The 15375-nt window shown below is 38.2% G+C and overlaps 1 protein-coding gene across 3 annotated transcripts in view; it reads left to right on the top strand.

Moving 5' to 3' along the window:
- The window catches only part of ATG13 (autophagy related 13), a 40379-nt gene that overhangs the window by 13431 nt on the left and 11573 nt on the right, over positions 1–15375 (top strand). For all 3 annotated transcript variants that reach the window (XM_063093817.1, XM_063093819.1, XM_063093818.1), the window contains exons 2-10: positions 4428–4509; positions 5560–5640; positions 6233–6352; positions 8552–8598; positions 9599–9739; positions 12140–12180; positions 12960–13056; positions 13405–13503; positions 14280–14373. In XM_063093817.1, coding sequence (XP_062949887.1) covers positions 4441–4509; positions 5560–5640; positions 6233–6352; positions 8552–8598; positions 9599–9739; positions 12140–12180; positions 12960–13056; positions 13405–13503; positions 14280–14373 — 789 coding nt within the window. In that variant the 5' untranslated portion in view covers positions 4428–4440. The remainder of the gene's footprint in view (positions 1–4427; positions 4510–5559; positions 5641–6232; positions 6353–8551; positions 8599–9598; positions 9740–12139; positions 12181–12959; positions 13057–13404; positions 13504–14279; positions 14374–15375) is intronic.

Consider the following 15375-nt stretch of genomic DNA (forward strand, 5'->3'; position numbering starts at 1 on the left):
ACACAGTTCAAGCTTCAATGAGTTTTGGTGGGACATAATTCAATCCACTACAGGAAGATAGTTGAAGTAAATGTTTTTTATCTGCCTATTTAAGTAGAAATCTACTAATTTGTCTTTTTCACTTAAAATTAGCATTTCAGTATGAAAGTTAGTGAAAGATGAAGAGAACTTGCCTATCCAAGTGTTCTCTTCCCTTAGTTAATTATTATTATTTTCACGTAAACAGTGTTATAGAATCTTCTGTCTAGCATTTGGATGTTGGTGATTATCTATAACCATTATGCAGCAATGCAGCAATGGGAGAATTTATTTTTTCAGATAATTGTTTAAAAACATTTAGTCTGATACAAATCTGTACGTGTTCTCAAACATTTTGGGAACCTCAAAGTGTTATTTGTTATGAATTTCTATTCATGAAAGTAATATGAAGAGAATTGCTAAATTGACATTGCTATTTAAGCTCTAATAAATACTTTTTGTTATTTGTTAACTGTCTTAAATCTTGAAGAAAGGTCTTAATTAAATGAGAGGTACTTCTCAGACAAGAAAAGCTACAAGTAGGGAGTCAAGGGAAAATAGGTGAAATTTGAAGGGATAGCAATATTTGTGGGAGAATTATGACATAAAAACGTATTTTTGACCTAATGAAGCCATTTTATTTTATTTTATTTTATTTTATTTATTTATTTATTTTTAAAGATGACCGGTAAGGGAATCTTAACCCTTGTCAGCACCACGCTCACCCATTGAGCTAACCGGCCATCCCTATATGGGATCCGAACCCCGTGGCCATGGTGTTATCAGCAACACACTCTCCCGAGTGAGCCACGGGCTGGCCTAGGGGCAGGAAATTTGAAGAGCTTGAAGAGTTGCAGTGTAAATCAGAGTTTAGAATGCTCAGAAGTAAAATGGCCTTGACTTAAACTAAGTCAAGGTAACTTAAAAGCTGTGTTTCTTTGGATTAGTCCCCTAGCAGCTGATGTATTTATTATTGCCTTAAAAGCCATACCATTGGGGAGTCTCCACCCTTAATGTAGACTATCATTTTGGCAATTACAATGTGATAGTGACAATGAAAAACGTGGATAGTCAGTAGTCTGCCAAGTCTAGAGAAAAGAAAGTCAAATATAGACATTGTGAGTCAAGAAGGCTGTCTAGACTTTTGGTGGCAGAATTTTCAACCCACTTGTCCCTGTGGTAGAGGATATGCGAGGCTTATAGTGGGGTGGTAACAGTTAACCATCTGATACTATTTTAGTTTCTCAAAATGGTCTCCTTTTAGGAAAGGCAACATGTTCGTTACTTGACACCTCTCTTTTCTGTCTACTTAGCAGTTTTACTTCTCAATAAGTTGGAATTATGATATATAAACTGTCTCTTGTAACTGAATTTGTCCCTGAAACCTTGACTGAACTAATAAAATTAGTTCCCTAAGCATGTACATCCAAATGCTGAGCCTTGGTACAGGATCACCTTTGGCCAGTTTCAGTGACTAAATCTTTCCTGAAAGTGCCAGCAGGCCTCTGACTATTTTTTCAAAATCACTCACCTATTTTCTCTGCTGATTTCTCATGAGGATTCTTGAAGGTCAAACTGAAGAGTTTGCCAAAAGTTCTTCTGAACAGAAAAGGCTATTCAGAGCCAGGGAGTCAGCCACCATCATTTGCCTTTGGCAGAGGCTCAAAGGCAGGTACAGGAGGAGAAAGCTTCATAGAGAGAAAAGAGAAGGCTTCAGGCATTCCCTAATTGGAGGCTGTCAGCATGGGAAACCGTGGGCGGGCTAAATAGGAGCTGGCCATCCTGTGCGATTGGACAGAATGTATGTTTTACTTTTTCATGGTGGTTCTAAGTTGGATGTGGGGGCAAAAATTAGGGTATTGATCAAGTCCTAGTTGTTTTGGGCCAGTTGTTAATAGTGCTTATTTCTTGCTTCCTAGACTAATAGCTAGGGATGGTCTGACTTCCTTGACTGGTTACTGTAGATAGTGGTTGGCTTTCTGGGCTGATTGCTGCAGGTTATGTGTCAAAGTTCTATTTTTATATGCATAGTCTGTTAGTATATTCAGTCTCTCATTTAAAAAAAGACAAAACAAAAACAGATGCCTTAAGAAAGGCAAGCCACACCTGGGGAAAATATTTGCAGTATGTGTATACAACAACATACTAGTATCCAGAATATATATATTTATTATTTTTTTTAACCTCCTAACAGCTCTTTCAGCCTTCCCAGAATATATTTTTTAAAACTCCAATAAGAAACAGAAAATCCAATTGTAAAAGTGAGCAAAAGGCTTGAACTTAGCACTTCACAAAAGAGGATATTCAGATAGCTAATAAGAATATGAAATGGTGCTAATAGGGAGAAATGCAGATTAGATGAAAAATTACCACCACATCCCTAGCAGAATGGCTAAAATTAAAAAATTATCAGTACCAAGTGGTGGTAGAGATTTGGAACAACTGGAACTCTCAAACACTGCTGGTGGGAGTGTAAATTGGTGCATATACTGTAAAACTGTTTGGCAGTATCTGTTAAAGCTAAACGTGTATATTCTGTGACCCAGTATTAACATTCCTGGCTTTACCTCTGAAAGCAATGAGTGTTCATATCCATCAAGAGACATGTGCAACTATGTAACACCTAAAACAGGAAACAATCCAAAGATTTATCAACAGTAGAATTTATTTTAGAATTGTGATATATTCATGACATGGAGTACTGTGTAGCAATGAAAAAGAATGAACTGCTGCTACATGTTGCAATATAGATCAGTCCTACAGACATAATGCGGAATAAAAGCCACACACAAAAGAGTTAATATTTGACCACACTTATAAGAAATTTAAATCAGGCAGAACTAATCTATGGCGATAGAGGTCAGAGTAATGATTACCTTGTGGTGGATTTATTGACCGAAGAATCCTTCTGAAACATTAGAAATGTTCTATAATGATGTGGATTGTAGTTATATACCCATATAACAACACCCAAGATTTGTGCATTTCACTACATGTGAGTTATATACCTCAATAAAAAAATTTTTCGACTTGTACTCCATTCCTGTTTCAACTCTCTCCTTTTGTTTATGCCTTTCCTTAAAATCATCTCTTCCTCTGGCTTCTCTGTTTTTTGTTCAGTGAAACCCTGGTTAACTTGCTTCTCAGTTTTTAAAATGCTGGCACTCCTTTATTTGCTTTCTGCAGTCAGTCCTTAAATACTATCAACTCGTCCTTTAAAATATATCCCATCCATACTGTTTCCAAATTATGTCTGTGCTAGAATTTTAGCCTTGACCATGAGCCTGAATTATTGCCAAGGCCTTAACTGGTTTCCTTGCTTCTCATACTCAAAAACTGTTCTACGTTATGCCAGCAAAGCTATCTTTCTGCGTTGTTTTGTTTTTCTGGGGTTGGGGGGGGCAGCTGGCCAGAATGGGGATCTGAACCCATTACCTTGGTGTTATAAGGCTGCACTCTAATGAACTGAGCTAACCAGCCATCCCCAAAGCTATCTTTCTAAAGCACTATTCCAATGATATTACCACTCTGATTATGTTACTTCTGTTTCTCAAAAGCCTCGAGTGGGCTTCTGTCCTGCATTATATTCAAGACTCTCATGGTCTGGCCCCAACCAGTTGTACTACTTCCCCATCCATACCTAATCCTTTGGAAAACTGGAATACTTATTATTTCTAAACCAATTTTGCTCTCTATTGCTTTTGTCTCTTTGTTCATGTTCTTCTCACCTAAATGCTTTCTTCACATCAGCCCATCTCAAATTGTGTCAACCTGGAGGAACACTTATTCTGTTTTATGGAATCACGTGTTGCTCAATTCTAGAATCTAGATTCTCAATAAAGGCAATTGAGATCTTTAAAAAAAAATCATTTCAACCTGGGGGAAGGGCATTTATAATGTGCTTGATGAAATCCATGAAAACCCCTGAAATTGTGTGTACATTTTTCTGGAGAGAGGGTTTTTCTTGTCAGTAGATTCGCAAAAGGGACTCATAATTCCCAAAAGTTAAATTAATTCAGTACACTTTCAAAGTAATATAAATTAACTCATTTTATGTATACTTAGCAAAGTTTTTATCTTGTTAAAACTTAGTCCTAAATATGCTGAATAATAAAACATTTCTTAATAAGTTATATTTGAAACTCAGAGTTTCAGATTCAGGTAAAATGTCCTCATCCATTTTTTTAGGTTTCTAAATATAGCTATTTGTGTAGAATTTATTTTCCTCAGAGATAGTATTAGTTTTTTGCTTTGGTATCTTTAGTTAAAGGAAATTTTTTTCCTCCCACTCCCACATGACTATTCATAAACTGGTGGACAATACCATCTCTGTGTGCTTTGATGTAACAATCCATTTTTAAAGATATTAGTCACATTTTTCACCACTTTTTTTTGTTTGTTTGTTTTAGATTCCTATAGGCAATGGAAACTGACCTCAATTCCCAGGACAGAAAGGACCTGGACAAGTTTATTAAATTTTTTGCCCTCAAGGTAAGTAATATGTCTGTTCTCTGGAATGTAGAACTATTCGAAATAACTTCCGTGCTTCTCCCTTTTGAAAACCCTCTTTGGAAATGTAGCATAACAGCTTGCAGCTTGCCCATTTTAAGGGATACTTCTGTCTGTTGTAAACCACACTGTGAAGTGTGGGGGCGGTATTGGGGGTGTAACTAAGAAGTAGCTTCCAATTCTCCACAGCTTCTTGTTCAAAATTTTTTTTGCAAGAAATGTCAAACTGTTATGCCAGGTTATTGGCACAGTATGTTCCCTTGGGGTGGGAACAAAGACTATGAACTAGAATGGGCAGCATTTGGGGCATCTCTCCCTAAGCTTCAACTAACCCTGCAATATTTGACTTTCATTTATTATTTCCTTCCTGGCAATGGGGAATTATAACTGAATTTGTTTGTTTGTTTTTGGTGCGTGGCTGGTAAGAAGATCTGAATCCTTGACTAGGAGTTCTTGTTTTAGGTCTACTATAATGACATAAGCTTGTGTCAGTGAATATTTAAACCTGCTGTTGGACTTGTTTCTTTATGAATGTCGTAGCCCCCAAGTGCAGTTTTCCTTCTGCCATGGGAGAATATTACAGATTCTAAGCCTCAAACTATAATTCCTTTCATTGGTTGACACTATACCCTAAGAAATGTTTACAATATTATTTTTCGTGTATAGTGGTTTTTTCTATGTGTTCTTGAACATTTAAAATTCTACCCTTTCCTGAAGTATAGTTATATTATTAATTGGCATCTTTCTATTTATTTATTTATTTTTATTTTTATTTTTTTAAGATGACTGGTAAGGGGATCTTAACCCTTGGCTTGGTGTTGTCAGCACCACGCTCTCCAAGTGAGCTAACTGGCCATCCCTATATAGGGATCCGAACCTGTGGCCTTGATTTTACCAGCACCACACTCTCCCGAGTGAGCCACGGGCCGGCCCTTAATTGGCATCTTTTTAACCCTGCATTGGGAGGGTTTTAACCCTGATTAGGAGCCATATCAATTTCAGACTGTTCATACTTTTGTTTGCTTTTCATAGACTGTCCAAGTGATTGTCCAGGCTCGACTCGGTGAAAAGATTTGTACTCGTTCATCTTCATCCCCAACTGGTTCAGACTGGGTAAAATTCCTTTTCTTTGCTAAGGCATATACTGTTGTGTTTGTCACAAGGAATGAAGGAATGTAAAGTTCTTGAGTGCAGTAATACAGAATACCATTTATAGTAATACTAAATCATGACATTAAAATATCTAATTCCATTTGATCCATTCCCTTGGAAAGTATGTTCCTAATTGAATGTTAGTCCTGAATTTATTTGGTTCTTGACTTTCTGCTGTGATAGGTGAAAAGCTCAGTCCTTAGAAGACAAAAATAATACCTTGTAAACTAATCTTTGTAGTAGGTAATAAGCTTTTTCAACCTGAGATTTGGGGCTTTGATGCAGGAAAAGGATATCTCTCTTTTTTTTTTTTTTTTCTGGCAGCTGGCTGGCAGGTATCTAGACCCTTTACGTTGGTGTTATCAGTACCATGCCCTCCCAAGTGAGCTAACTGGCTAGCCCAAATGCAGGGTATTTCTTATGGGGAAGGGAGAAGTGAATAAATGTCTTCCTCAGTCAGCCAAGGCAATGCCAGCATTATCCAACATAGATAGTATTTTGTGTTTCCACAGTGTTCCTTGTGTTTCACACAAAAATCCATTTTGTTTTCTAGTTCAACTTAGCAATCAAAGACATCCCAGAGGTTACACATGAAGCAAAGAAGGCATTGGCAGGGCAGCTGCCTGCTGTCGGGAGGTCTATGTGTGTGGAGATCTCACTCAAGACTTCTGAGGTAAGGGTATGGCCAGGATGTTGTCCTTACCGGGCACTCAAGGCTCTTCACACTCTGGTTCCAACTCATTCCTCAGCCTTATTTCTGCCCTTCCCTCTCTGAACTTCTCTTCATTCTCTGAAGGGGGCATGGTTTTTGTACTTATTATTCCAGCTGCATGGACTAGGCTCTTTGCCCTCTTCTTCACATGACATATTTCTACTTACCTTTCAAGACTCATGTGCTCTAGAAAATCTTCCCCTTTTAGTGGGAAATGCTCTCTTTAGACTTCCTATCGTGCTTTGTTTATATTTGTTTCTAGAGTATAACTTGCTGTATTGTGATTTTTTTCAAAATGTGTTTGCTCACCTTATTCCATGTTAGGATTGAGGCTGATATTGTTACTTATAGGTTTATTAATCTATTTCCACTAATAGATTGTGAGGCTGTATGATATAATAAAAGGTAAATGGAGTTTTGAGCTATACAGAACAAAGTTCAGATTCCAGCTGAGTGACTTTAGCCAAATTATTTAATCCTACCCCCATGAGCACCACCAAACTAACATGATACTTCATAACCTTGCAAGGTTATAATATTTTTGCATTTAGTCATTATTTGTAAAGTGCCTGACATAACATTTAGTAGGCAATCAACACATGTTCCTATTCATACTCTAACCACTTTTCTTCTTGAGATCAGCAGGTATGCCACATCTTATATACAGTAACCTTATAGTTCCTCAAGTTCTTTATGAAACAAGGCAGGATATAAATAAATAATCACCTCTGTGTCCTCAGGATCCAGCATAGTGCCTGGAGTAGGCTTTCAGGAATTTTTATTGAATGAATGATATCAATATTTATTGCATGGAAACCCTAGTACGAAGTAAATTAAACCTTCTTCATCTTTATTGAATTGCTAGTTTAAACTATGAATTGTTTTCCTTATTGATCCACAGAGGGTCAAAAAGGAATCCCTAGAAGAATTCTTTCCTTTTCTAAGCATGTGAGAAATCAGATTATAAATAGTTCTTTTTTTTTTTTTTTTTTTTTTAAAAGATGACCGGTAAGGGGATCTTAACCCTTGACTTGGTGTTGTCAGCACCACGCTCAGCCAGTGAGCGAACCGGCCATCCGTATATGGGATCCGAACCCGAGGCCTTGGTGTTATCAGCACCGCACTCTCCCGAGTGAGCCACGGGCCGGCCCCAGATTATAAATAGTTCTGATTGTCCTAGAGAAAACACATCAACTTGTCTTTGATACTCCACAGTATCTAGCTATCCTTTGTTTTTTGGGGAGAAATTTAAAATTAATCACGTCATTAAAAAATGACAGTGTGGAGCTGGCCAGTAAGCTTGGTTGGTTAGAGTGCAACTTTGTAACACCAGGGTCAAGGGTTTGGTTCCCGGTATGGGCCAGCCACCAAAAAAAAAAAAAAAAAAAAAAAAGACAGTGTAATAAGAAAGATACATATTAAGGACACATGTTTAAATTTGATCTAAACTGAGTAAAAGTCAGTTCTCTATTCCATAGACTAACCCAAGCGTCTCTCCCTAAGAGAATAGCCCTTTTCCAACTAATTAGTAAAAAGGTTACTTGTGTTTAAAGGTATATGACTCTTTCTCACTAAGTGACACACAGGATTGGCTTTAGTCTGTCTTTTCTTTTTCTTTCCCACCCACTAGGCTCAGTTTGACTAAAGATATCAGACAACTAAAAATTTTTAAGTAAGAAGCTTGTTAAGAGGGCTGGCCCGTGGCTCACTTGGGAGAGTGTGGTGCTGATAACACCAAGGCCATGGGTTCGGATCTCATATAGGGATGGCCAGTTAGCTCGCTGGGTAGCGTGGTACTGACATCACCAAGTCAAGGGTTAAGATTCCCTTACCGGTCACCTTTTAAAAAAGAAAAAAGAAAAAAAAGTAATAGTCATATGGTAGAATACTAGGGAACCATTAAAAATAATGTGGATTTTTAATTATAAGGAAAATTCCATGATGTATTTTTTAAGAAAAAAGCTAGTGATAAAAATAGTATAGTGTGATCTCACTTTTATTTAGAAAAGTGACTGGTTAGTATATAAGTTGATATCTGTTTATTTTCTTTTTGCTTATCTATACTTTGCAATATTTTTATAGTGACTATGTAGTGCTTTGTAATAAAAAAAAAATAAGATAATTTAAAAAAACAAATATTTTTCAATTTCCCATCTATAGGGAGATTCCATGGAGCTGGAAATTTGGTGTCTTGAAATGAATGAAAAGTAAGTGTTTCTATTTTAGGGTGTTTGCCTGTGATGGCTGAGGATAAAGCAGATGACATTATGTGAAAAGCAGGGCTTTGTTTTCAGAGTCACGGAGGGTATTCTGACCACTTAACAAAGCCAATAGGTCTTGGCTGCAATTTGCTTCATGCTTGGCTTCCAGCCTAGGCACAGAGATGACCTTCAGAGGAGCGTCAGTCCACAGAGACTCAGACACCAGAGGGAAAGGAGCAGCAGAGAAAGCTGAAAAGGATTTGTTGTTTTCCCAGAGTACAGATAGTTCTCTTATTAAATCTCTTGCAAGCTCTTGTAACATGACTACTCTGTTTTGTCTATTTTCTGTGTGGCAGCCGTCCAATAAGATTCCCCCCTCACTGCTCCTTTTTACAGACTGTGTTGGTCATGGATTGGAAATGCATGTTATCTCCCTCCCCATTTTCTTCTTTCAAGGCAGATTAGCTTACCTCCTGCCTGAAGCTTCAGTTTTCAAGAGTATGTAGGAAAATTGAGGAAATATCAACACAGCAAAAGAAAAATCTTAGTGATAAGTATGTGTGAGTGGGCATTATTTTTCTTTCTTAAATGGAAGTAGTTAACAGGTTATAGTCCACAATTTTAGTACCAAACAAACTTTTTTCCAGATTTCCTTTTAGATTATAGAGGTAGACAGCTCATAAGATAGTACATTGAAATTATGTTTGCACCTTCAGTATATATAATTGTAATATTGATTTATTATTTTTAATTGTGCTGTTTTATTTCTTAGAAAGATAACCACTTCAAAGCTAGAAATAAATATATTGGGTGCTTTTTGGTGCTCATCTGCCTGTGTCTAGTACATGAGAAAGTAAAACTTTGGCTTACCTCAACAATCTGTGGATAAACTGACAAAGAACTCTAATTATACCTTTAGTTCAGAACAGGTTTTAATAATAAATTTGATCTTGTACAGTTCCAGCACTTAATAGGAGAATGCTGACAGTGTCTGTGTGCTCCTCAGGTGTGATAAAGAAATCAAAGTTTCCTATACGGTGTACAACAGACTGTCATTGCTGCTGAAGTCTCTTCTTGCTATAACTAGGGTGACGCCAGCCTACAGACTCTCCAGAAAACAAGGGCATGAATATGTCATATTGTACAGGTAAACAGCATAGCTCTTGTTTTGATTCACTCATCAGCTTCATCATTTTGCACATTGTCTGACTGGCATTCAGGTATTTTGTGATTATGTTTTAACAGATGGTTGGTTGGGTTGTTGATTCTGTAGCTCTAATATGATCAGTATCCATCCTCCCTCATGAAGCTCAGCTTTCCAAAGCCAGCAGTTTTGTTGTCCTTTTATCTCTGCACAGTCATGATTCCTGTGGAATGGATTTTGAGATGCTACTGATATACATCTCAAAGCTGGAAAAGGAGCTTACTACTTTAAAAAACAGGCTATCCTGGGAAGATTCTACAGCCTTCTATATTCCAGGATTAAATTAAAACTTCTTGTCTAACGCACTGCTAATTCTATTTAATTTTTTAACTAGTTGTTCATGGATATAAAGAACTGGTCAACAGAGTATTTTCCTTGGAGTATTTCACCTCAGTACCTCTGTTTTTGTTTTTGTTTTATTTTTGGTGGCTGGCTGTTACAGGGATCCACATCCTTGACCTTAGTGTTACAAGGCCATGCTCTAACCAACTGAGCTAACTGGCCAGCCTTTGATACCTTTATTAAGTACCATTTTAGTGCAAGCATTGTACTTCATGCATGGAAGAACTGTACAGAGGCCTTGCACTAAAGGTATTTCTAATCTAATGTGGGAAACAGTTTGATACATGTGTAATTATCATAAAAAGCATAGCAGTATCAGGAAAAAAGTACTGGGAGAACACAGAAGAAAGAAAAGTTTGTTTGGGGTGAGAGAAACAGGACAGACCTCATGGAGGTAGTGGCATTTGAGCTGGATCTTGAGAAAAAAAGGGAATTTCAGCTGTAGAAGTGAGAAAGAATAATCATTCCAGATGGAGGCACAACAGCTGGCAAGGCATAGAAGTGGGGGGTAAGGTAAGAGCTGTACTCAGATCATCAGATGGACCAGAGTGGTAGAGTACAAGGTGTGTAGGAAAGTGCAAATAGAGCATGGAAAGCCACGGGTTCCAGATCATCCAAGACTCCTTTCTTTTGTATTAGTGCTGAGCCATTAGTTTTAGCCTTTGGCTTACATGTATAGAGCTGACTTTTGGAAGAATTAGTATAGCAGGATGGAGGGACCAAGGAGGAGAGACTTGATTAGTTCTGTTGAAATAATTTAATACCTGAAAATAACTATCAAGTCACTGTTAACTTTCTTAACAATAACCTAGCAATCCTAACCATGTCTATTTTTCTAAGTGTTTAATAAATTTTTCTTGTCTTCTCTGTGGTCTTCCCAGGTTTCAATTGAGTGCTCTATTTGCAAATTACTACATTTTTATTGTGACATAATAGAAAGATTACTTTCTAACTCTTATTTTTCATTTACCTATGCTAAGTCCCGTTCCCATTGGTTCTTATACTGTGAGTAGCCATACTACACTACTAAAATCATCAGCTTAGTTAACTAGGACTCCTACTCTTTTTCATACCAGTTTTTAAAATCTTTCTTTATCCTGTACCTCTGGAGTAATCAATATTGCTTACTGTATATTTATCAAAAAGTTTAACATATTTTAAGGACTGTACCAATATTCAAATGGATAGTGAAGTGATTAAGTGTCAACTTTTTATTAAATGGCACCTAGCAAGATCTCTTTTGGCAACACTTTATTAACATCATTCCGCCGAGCCCGTGGCGCACTTGGTAGAGTGCTGCGCTGGCAGCGCCGCATTGCTCCCGCCGCGGGTTCGGATCCTATATAGGACTGACCGGTGCACTCACTGGCTGAGTGCCGGTCACGAAAAAAACGACAAAAAAAAAAAAAAAAAAAAAAAGAAAAGAGACCAAAAGAAAAAGCCCAGAACATCATTCCTATATTACCTTTAATTTTTTTTTATTTTGGCGGCTGGCCAGTACAGGGATCGAACCCTGGACCTTGGTATTATCAGCACCACACTCTTCCAAGTGAGCTAACCAGCCAGCCCTACTTTCTTAACCCATTTGCTTTGGACTGACACGTGACAGCATGGAGAGCTTCCCATACCTGAAAACTACTCATCAAAATCTTAGTACCTTCTAGCAGTAGTCCCAGATCTATTGGCCAATTTTATTTATATATTCTTTATTTCCCAGTAGGTATAATTTTAGAACACATTGCAGGAGCAGAGAGAAGAAACATAAATAGCAGTTGCTACTTAATTACTGTTTTCCTTATTTCTTAACCAGCTCTCTCCACATACATCTCCATGCCTGCAGCTTACTTGAGGTAGTTAGTAGTATTAATGCTGCATCAAGAGAGGTGTTTATGCAGAGGAGGAAAGAAGGATTTGTTTTGTTTATTTTGTTTCTAAGTGTTTTGGCTACAGAGGCCCTTAGAATAAAGAATCACGTAACATTTCTTTTTTCCTTCCCTACAGGATATATTTTGGAGAAGTACAGCTGAATGGCTTAGGAGAAGGTATGTATTAAGACTGAAAAACATTTGTAGTGTCACAAGCTCTCCTGACTTCAGAAATAAGCTTGGTTGCTACCTGTAGTAATATGGAGCTTGTAAACTTAGTGTGTTATAATACAAGTAAAGAAAAGATAAGAATTCAGGTAGGTGCTGCCAGGGTTAACTGAATAATTTTCTCAAAAGTTTTAGGAACTCAGTCTTTTCCTTACTCTTTATATAATTGTCTATTTTGCTCATTTTCTATAATAAGCATGTTGTTTCTGATGAACACCAGCAGTTTTGAAGATTATATATAAAACCAAGAAAACTAGGAAAGCTTTGTTGGAAGTGTCACCTGCAAGGCCCTGGCTCTTTTCTATACTTAGCTCTGGAGTGGCAGCTTGGGTGGGAGTATGGTTACTTCACAAATTGAGGTGTTCATTTGACAGGTTCCTAGTGTTCCTTCACTGTCTCACTGGGCATGTGACATGTCTGGGCCGGGCTAGCTAGAACTCTCAGGCTTTGGGACTAATAATTATTTTATCTCTTTTAGGGTAGTATTATCTGGAAATAGAGTGCTGTTTCCTCTGTCAATATTGGGTCAATATTGAATAAATGGAAAGGAGGAAAAAAAGTATATATATGTACATACACTTACATAAGAAATTGAAGCTATTACACTCAAGGTGCTAAGTAGGTAATGCCAAAGATTGTACAATATGCTGAGTGATTCAGGGAAAGACAGACTTGGGGCAGTGTTAGTATTCTCTGCAAAAAAGCTAATAATTTGTCTCTTCTTCTAGGCTTCCAGACAGTTCGTGTTGGGACAGTGGGCACCCCGGTGGGCACCATCACTCTTTCTTGTGCTTACAGAATTAACTTGGCATTCATGTCCACCAGGTGAGGAAGAGCCTTGGAATCCAAAAGAACTCTTATAAAGATGTTAAAGTTCCCTTCCTCCCACGCAACTCCAAGACTAAGTCTACAGTGCAGCTTTGCTGTAGCTGAAAGCAGCCCCTTCAGAAGAATAAAACCCAGAAACAGAGAGCACAGTTGCCAGATTGGAGAATTGAGGGTCCCAGAGCCAACTTATCCAGAATATAGAGTTTGTGGTTTATATTTAGGGATTGCGATAGTTAAGGCTGTGGTAGTGCCTGCCAACAGATACAAGGTGAGGGGCCCTCTGAGGACTATGGGGGGCTGGAAAGGCATTCTAATAAACATTGCAATTTGCTTATTGCATTACAGGCAATTTGAGAGGACCCCACCTATCATGGGGATTATCATTGATCACTTTGTGGACCGCCCCTATCCCAGCTCCTCTCCCATGCACCCCTGCAATTACAGGTGAGGAATGTGAAAGGTGTTCTCCCAAACCGCAGCTAGGCAAAGGCATCCACTTGGCACAGGTACATAGAGCACCTCTATCAGTACTCAGTCACCAACGAGCAGGGGGCACTGAAGGAGACCCCACCCCGCATGGAGAGAAATTGAGTGGCTAGTTTCCCTTCTTGGTGCTTTCTGTTAGGTACATGATATGATTTTTCTCAGTAGCAAGTTACTTAGAGACTACAAGAAGGGCAGTAATTTGTGGAATGTCCCTGGCAAATTAAATGGTTTTCAGGTTGCCGTTTGGCACAATTAGTTATACATCAGAATAAAATGTCTCCAGCCCTAGATCTCAGAAAACAATTCTCTAGAGGTTGGAATAGATGTGTATCAGGAAGGATACTACCATTAGTGATAAACTTGTGAAGTTGGATAGGTTTGTGTTTAGGATTTAGATTTTTGTTTCATTGAGTCTGTATTACCAATAATTCCTTGAAGACACTACATCAGGCCCCCAACACTGGCCCAGCTTAAGAACATACTTTCTCAAGTAATAGGTCAGGTAAGGTGTCTGGATTTAAAAAAAATAATAATAATAAGCCATTGTCAAACTTGTAGATGTTGCTTTCTGGAAATGTTTGAATTATCAAGGACTCAACATATCTTTCTTGCCATTATGAATTCTTCCTGAAACAATTCTTAGAACAACTGCCATCCTTATCTCACCACTCGTTTCCTTTCTGAAATTGACTGCTACCACCATGAAATTCATTATTTCTTTCCCCTCACTTTAGAACTGCTGGTGAGGACACTGGTGTAACATATCCATCTGTGGAAGATTCTCAAGAAGTGTGTACCACCTCTTTTTCCACCTCCCCTCCATCCCAGGTAGGGGAAAACAGGTTCTAGGGTGGTGGTAATTATCCAGTGTATATACGGCCTTATGAAATGGTGCCCAAATTTAGCTACAATCCTTTTTGGTGATGGTGGTGATTGTTTCAAGGGGGTTATTTTGAGGAGTGAGAAAGAGCCTTCTTATCCAGCAGATAATATTGCAGTGTTTCTAGTCTGTAACCCACAGGATTATATTTAGCCTTTACCTTCCTGGTGATGTCTTAAAGTTCCCTAAAAAATTAGTCACAGATACTATATGTACTCTGATACCAGAGAGGTACTGAAACTATACTTCTTAGTTTAGTAGCTAGTTCTCTTTTGAAGTGGTAAATCTAATTCCTAATAATGGAAGGAGCCTGAAAAGAGCCAATAATTATTTAGTATAAAGTGCCAGCAAGAAACCAGTAGTACAGCTTTTCTTAATAAATTTCACAGATTTTGGGGGCTGGCCCGTGGCTCACTAGGGAGAGTGTGGTGCTGATAACACCAAGGCCACGGGTCCGGATCCCTATATAGGGGTGGCCGGTTAGCTCACTTCAGAGTTAACAACACCAAGTCAAGGGTTAAGATCCCCTTACCGGTCATCTTTTAAAATAAATAAATAAATTTCACAGATTTCTGCCTATCTGCATTTTCTATTAAAACATTTTTAACCATTAACTTTTTCACTTGAGTCAGTCTTCAGTGGCAAACTTAGTTTCCATACAACACAGGCTCTAAACAATGTTGTCAGCTGCCCCAGAGGAAGCATCTCTGGTCTTGCTATGTGATGTACACGTGCTGAGACCACTTCGGCTCAGCAGTCCTTTCTGCCAGCTGACTGACACTGCTTCCGTTCCACCCCGAGTCACTCTTCTGCCCCACTGCCACCAGATCCCTGCTCTACGTGCCTGTCATCTCTATTATTCCTCTTTGACTTTCACATTAGATGGTTTCTTCTAGACCTATCTCAGTTCTGATTTCCTGTAAATTAGCCCTGGATTATCCCTTTTCACC

The sequence above is a fragment of the Cynocephalus volans genome, chromosome 4 (assembly GCF_027409185.1).
Source record: "Cynocephalus volans isolate mCynVol1 chromosome 4, mCynVol1.pri, whole genome shotgun sequence".
In the NCBI taxonomy this organism is placed as follows: Eukaryota; Metazoa; Chordata; class Mammalia; order Dermoptera; family Cynocephalidae; genus Cynocephalus; species Cynocephalus volans.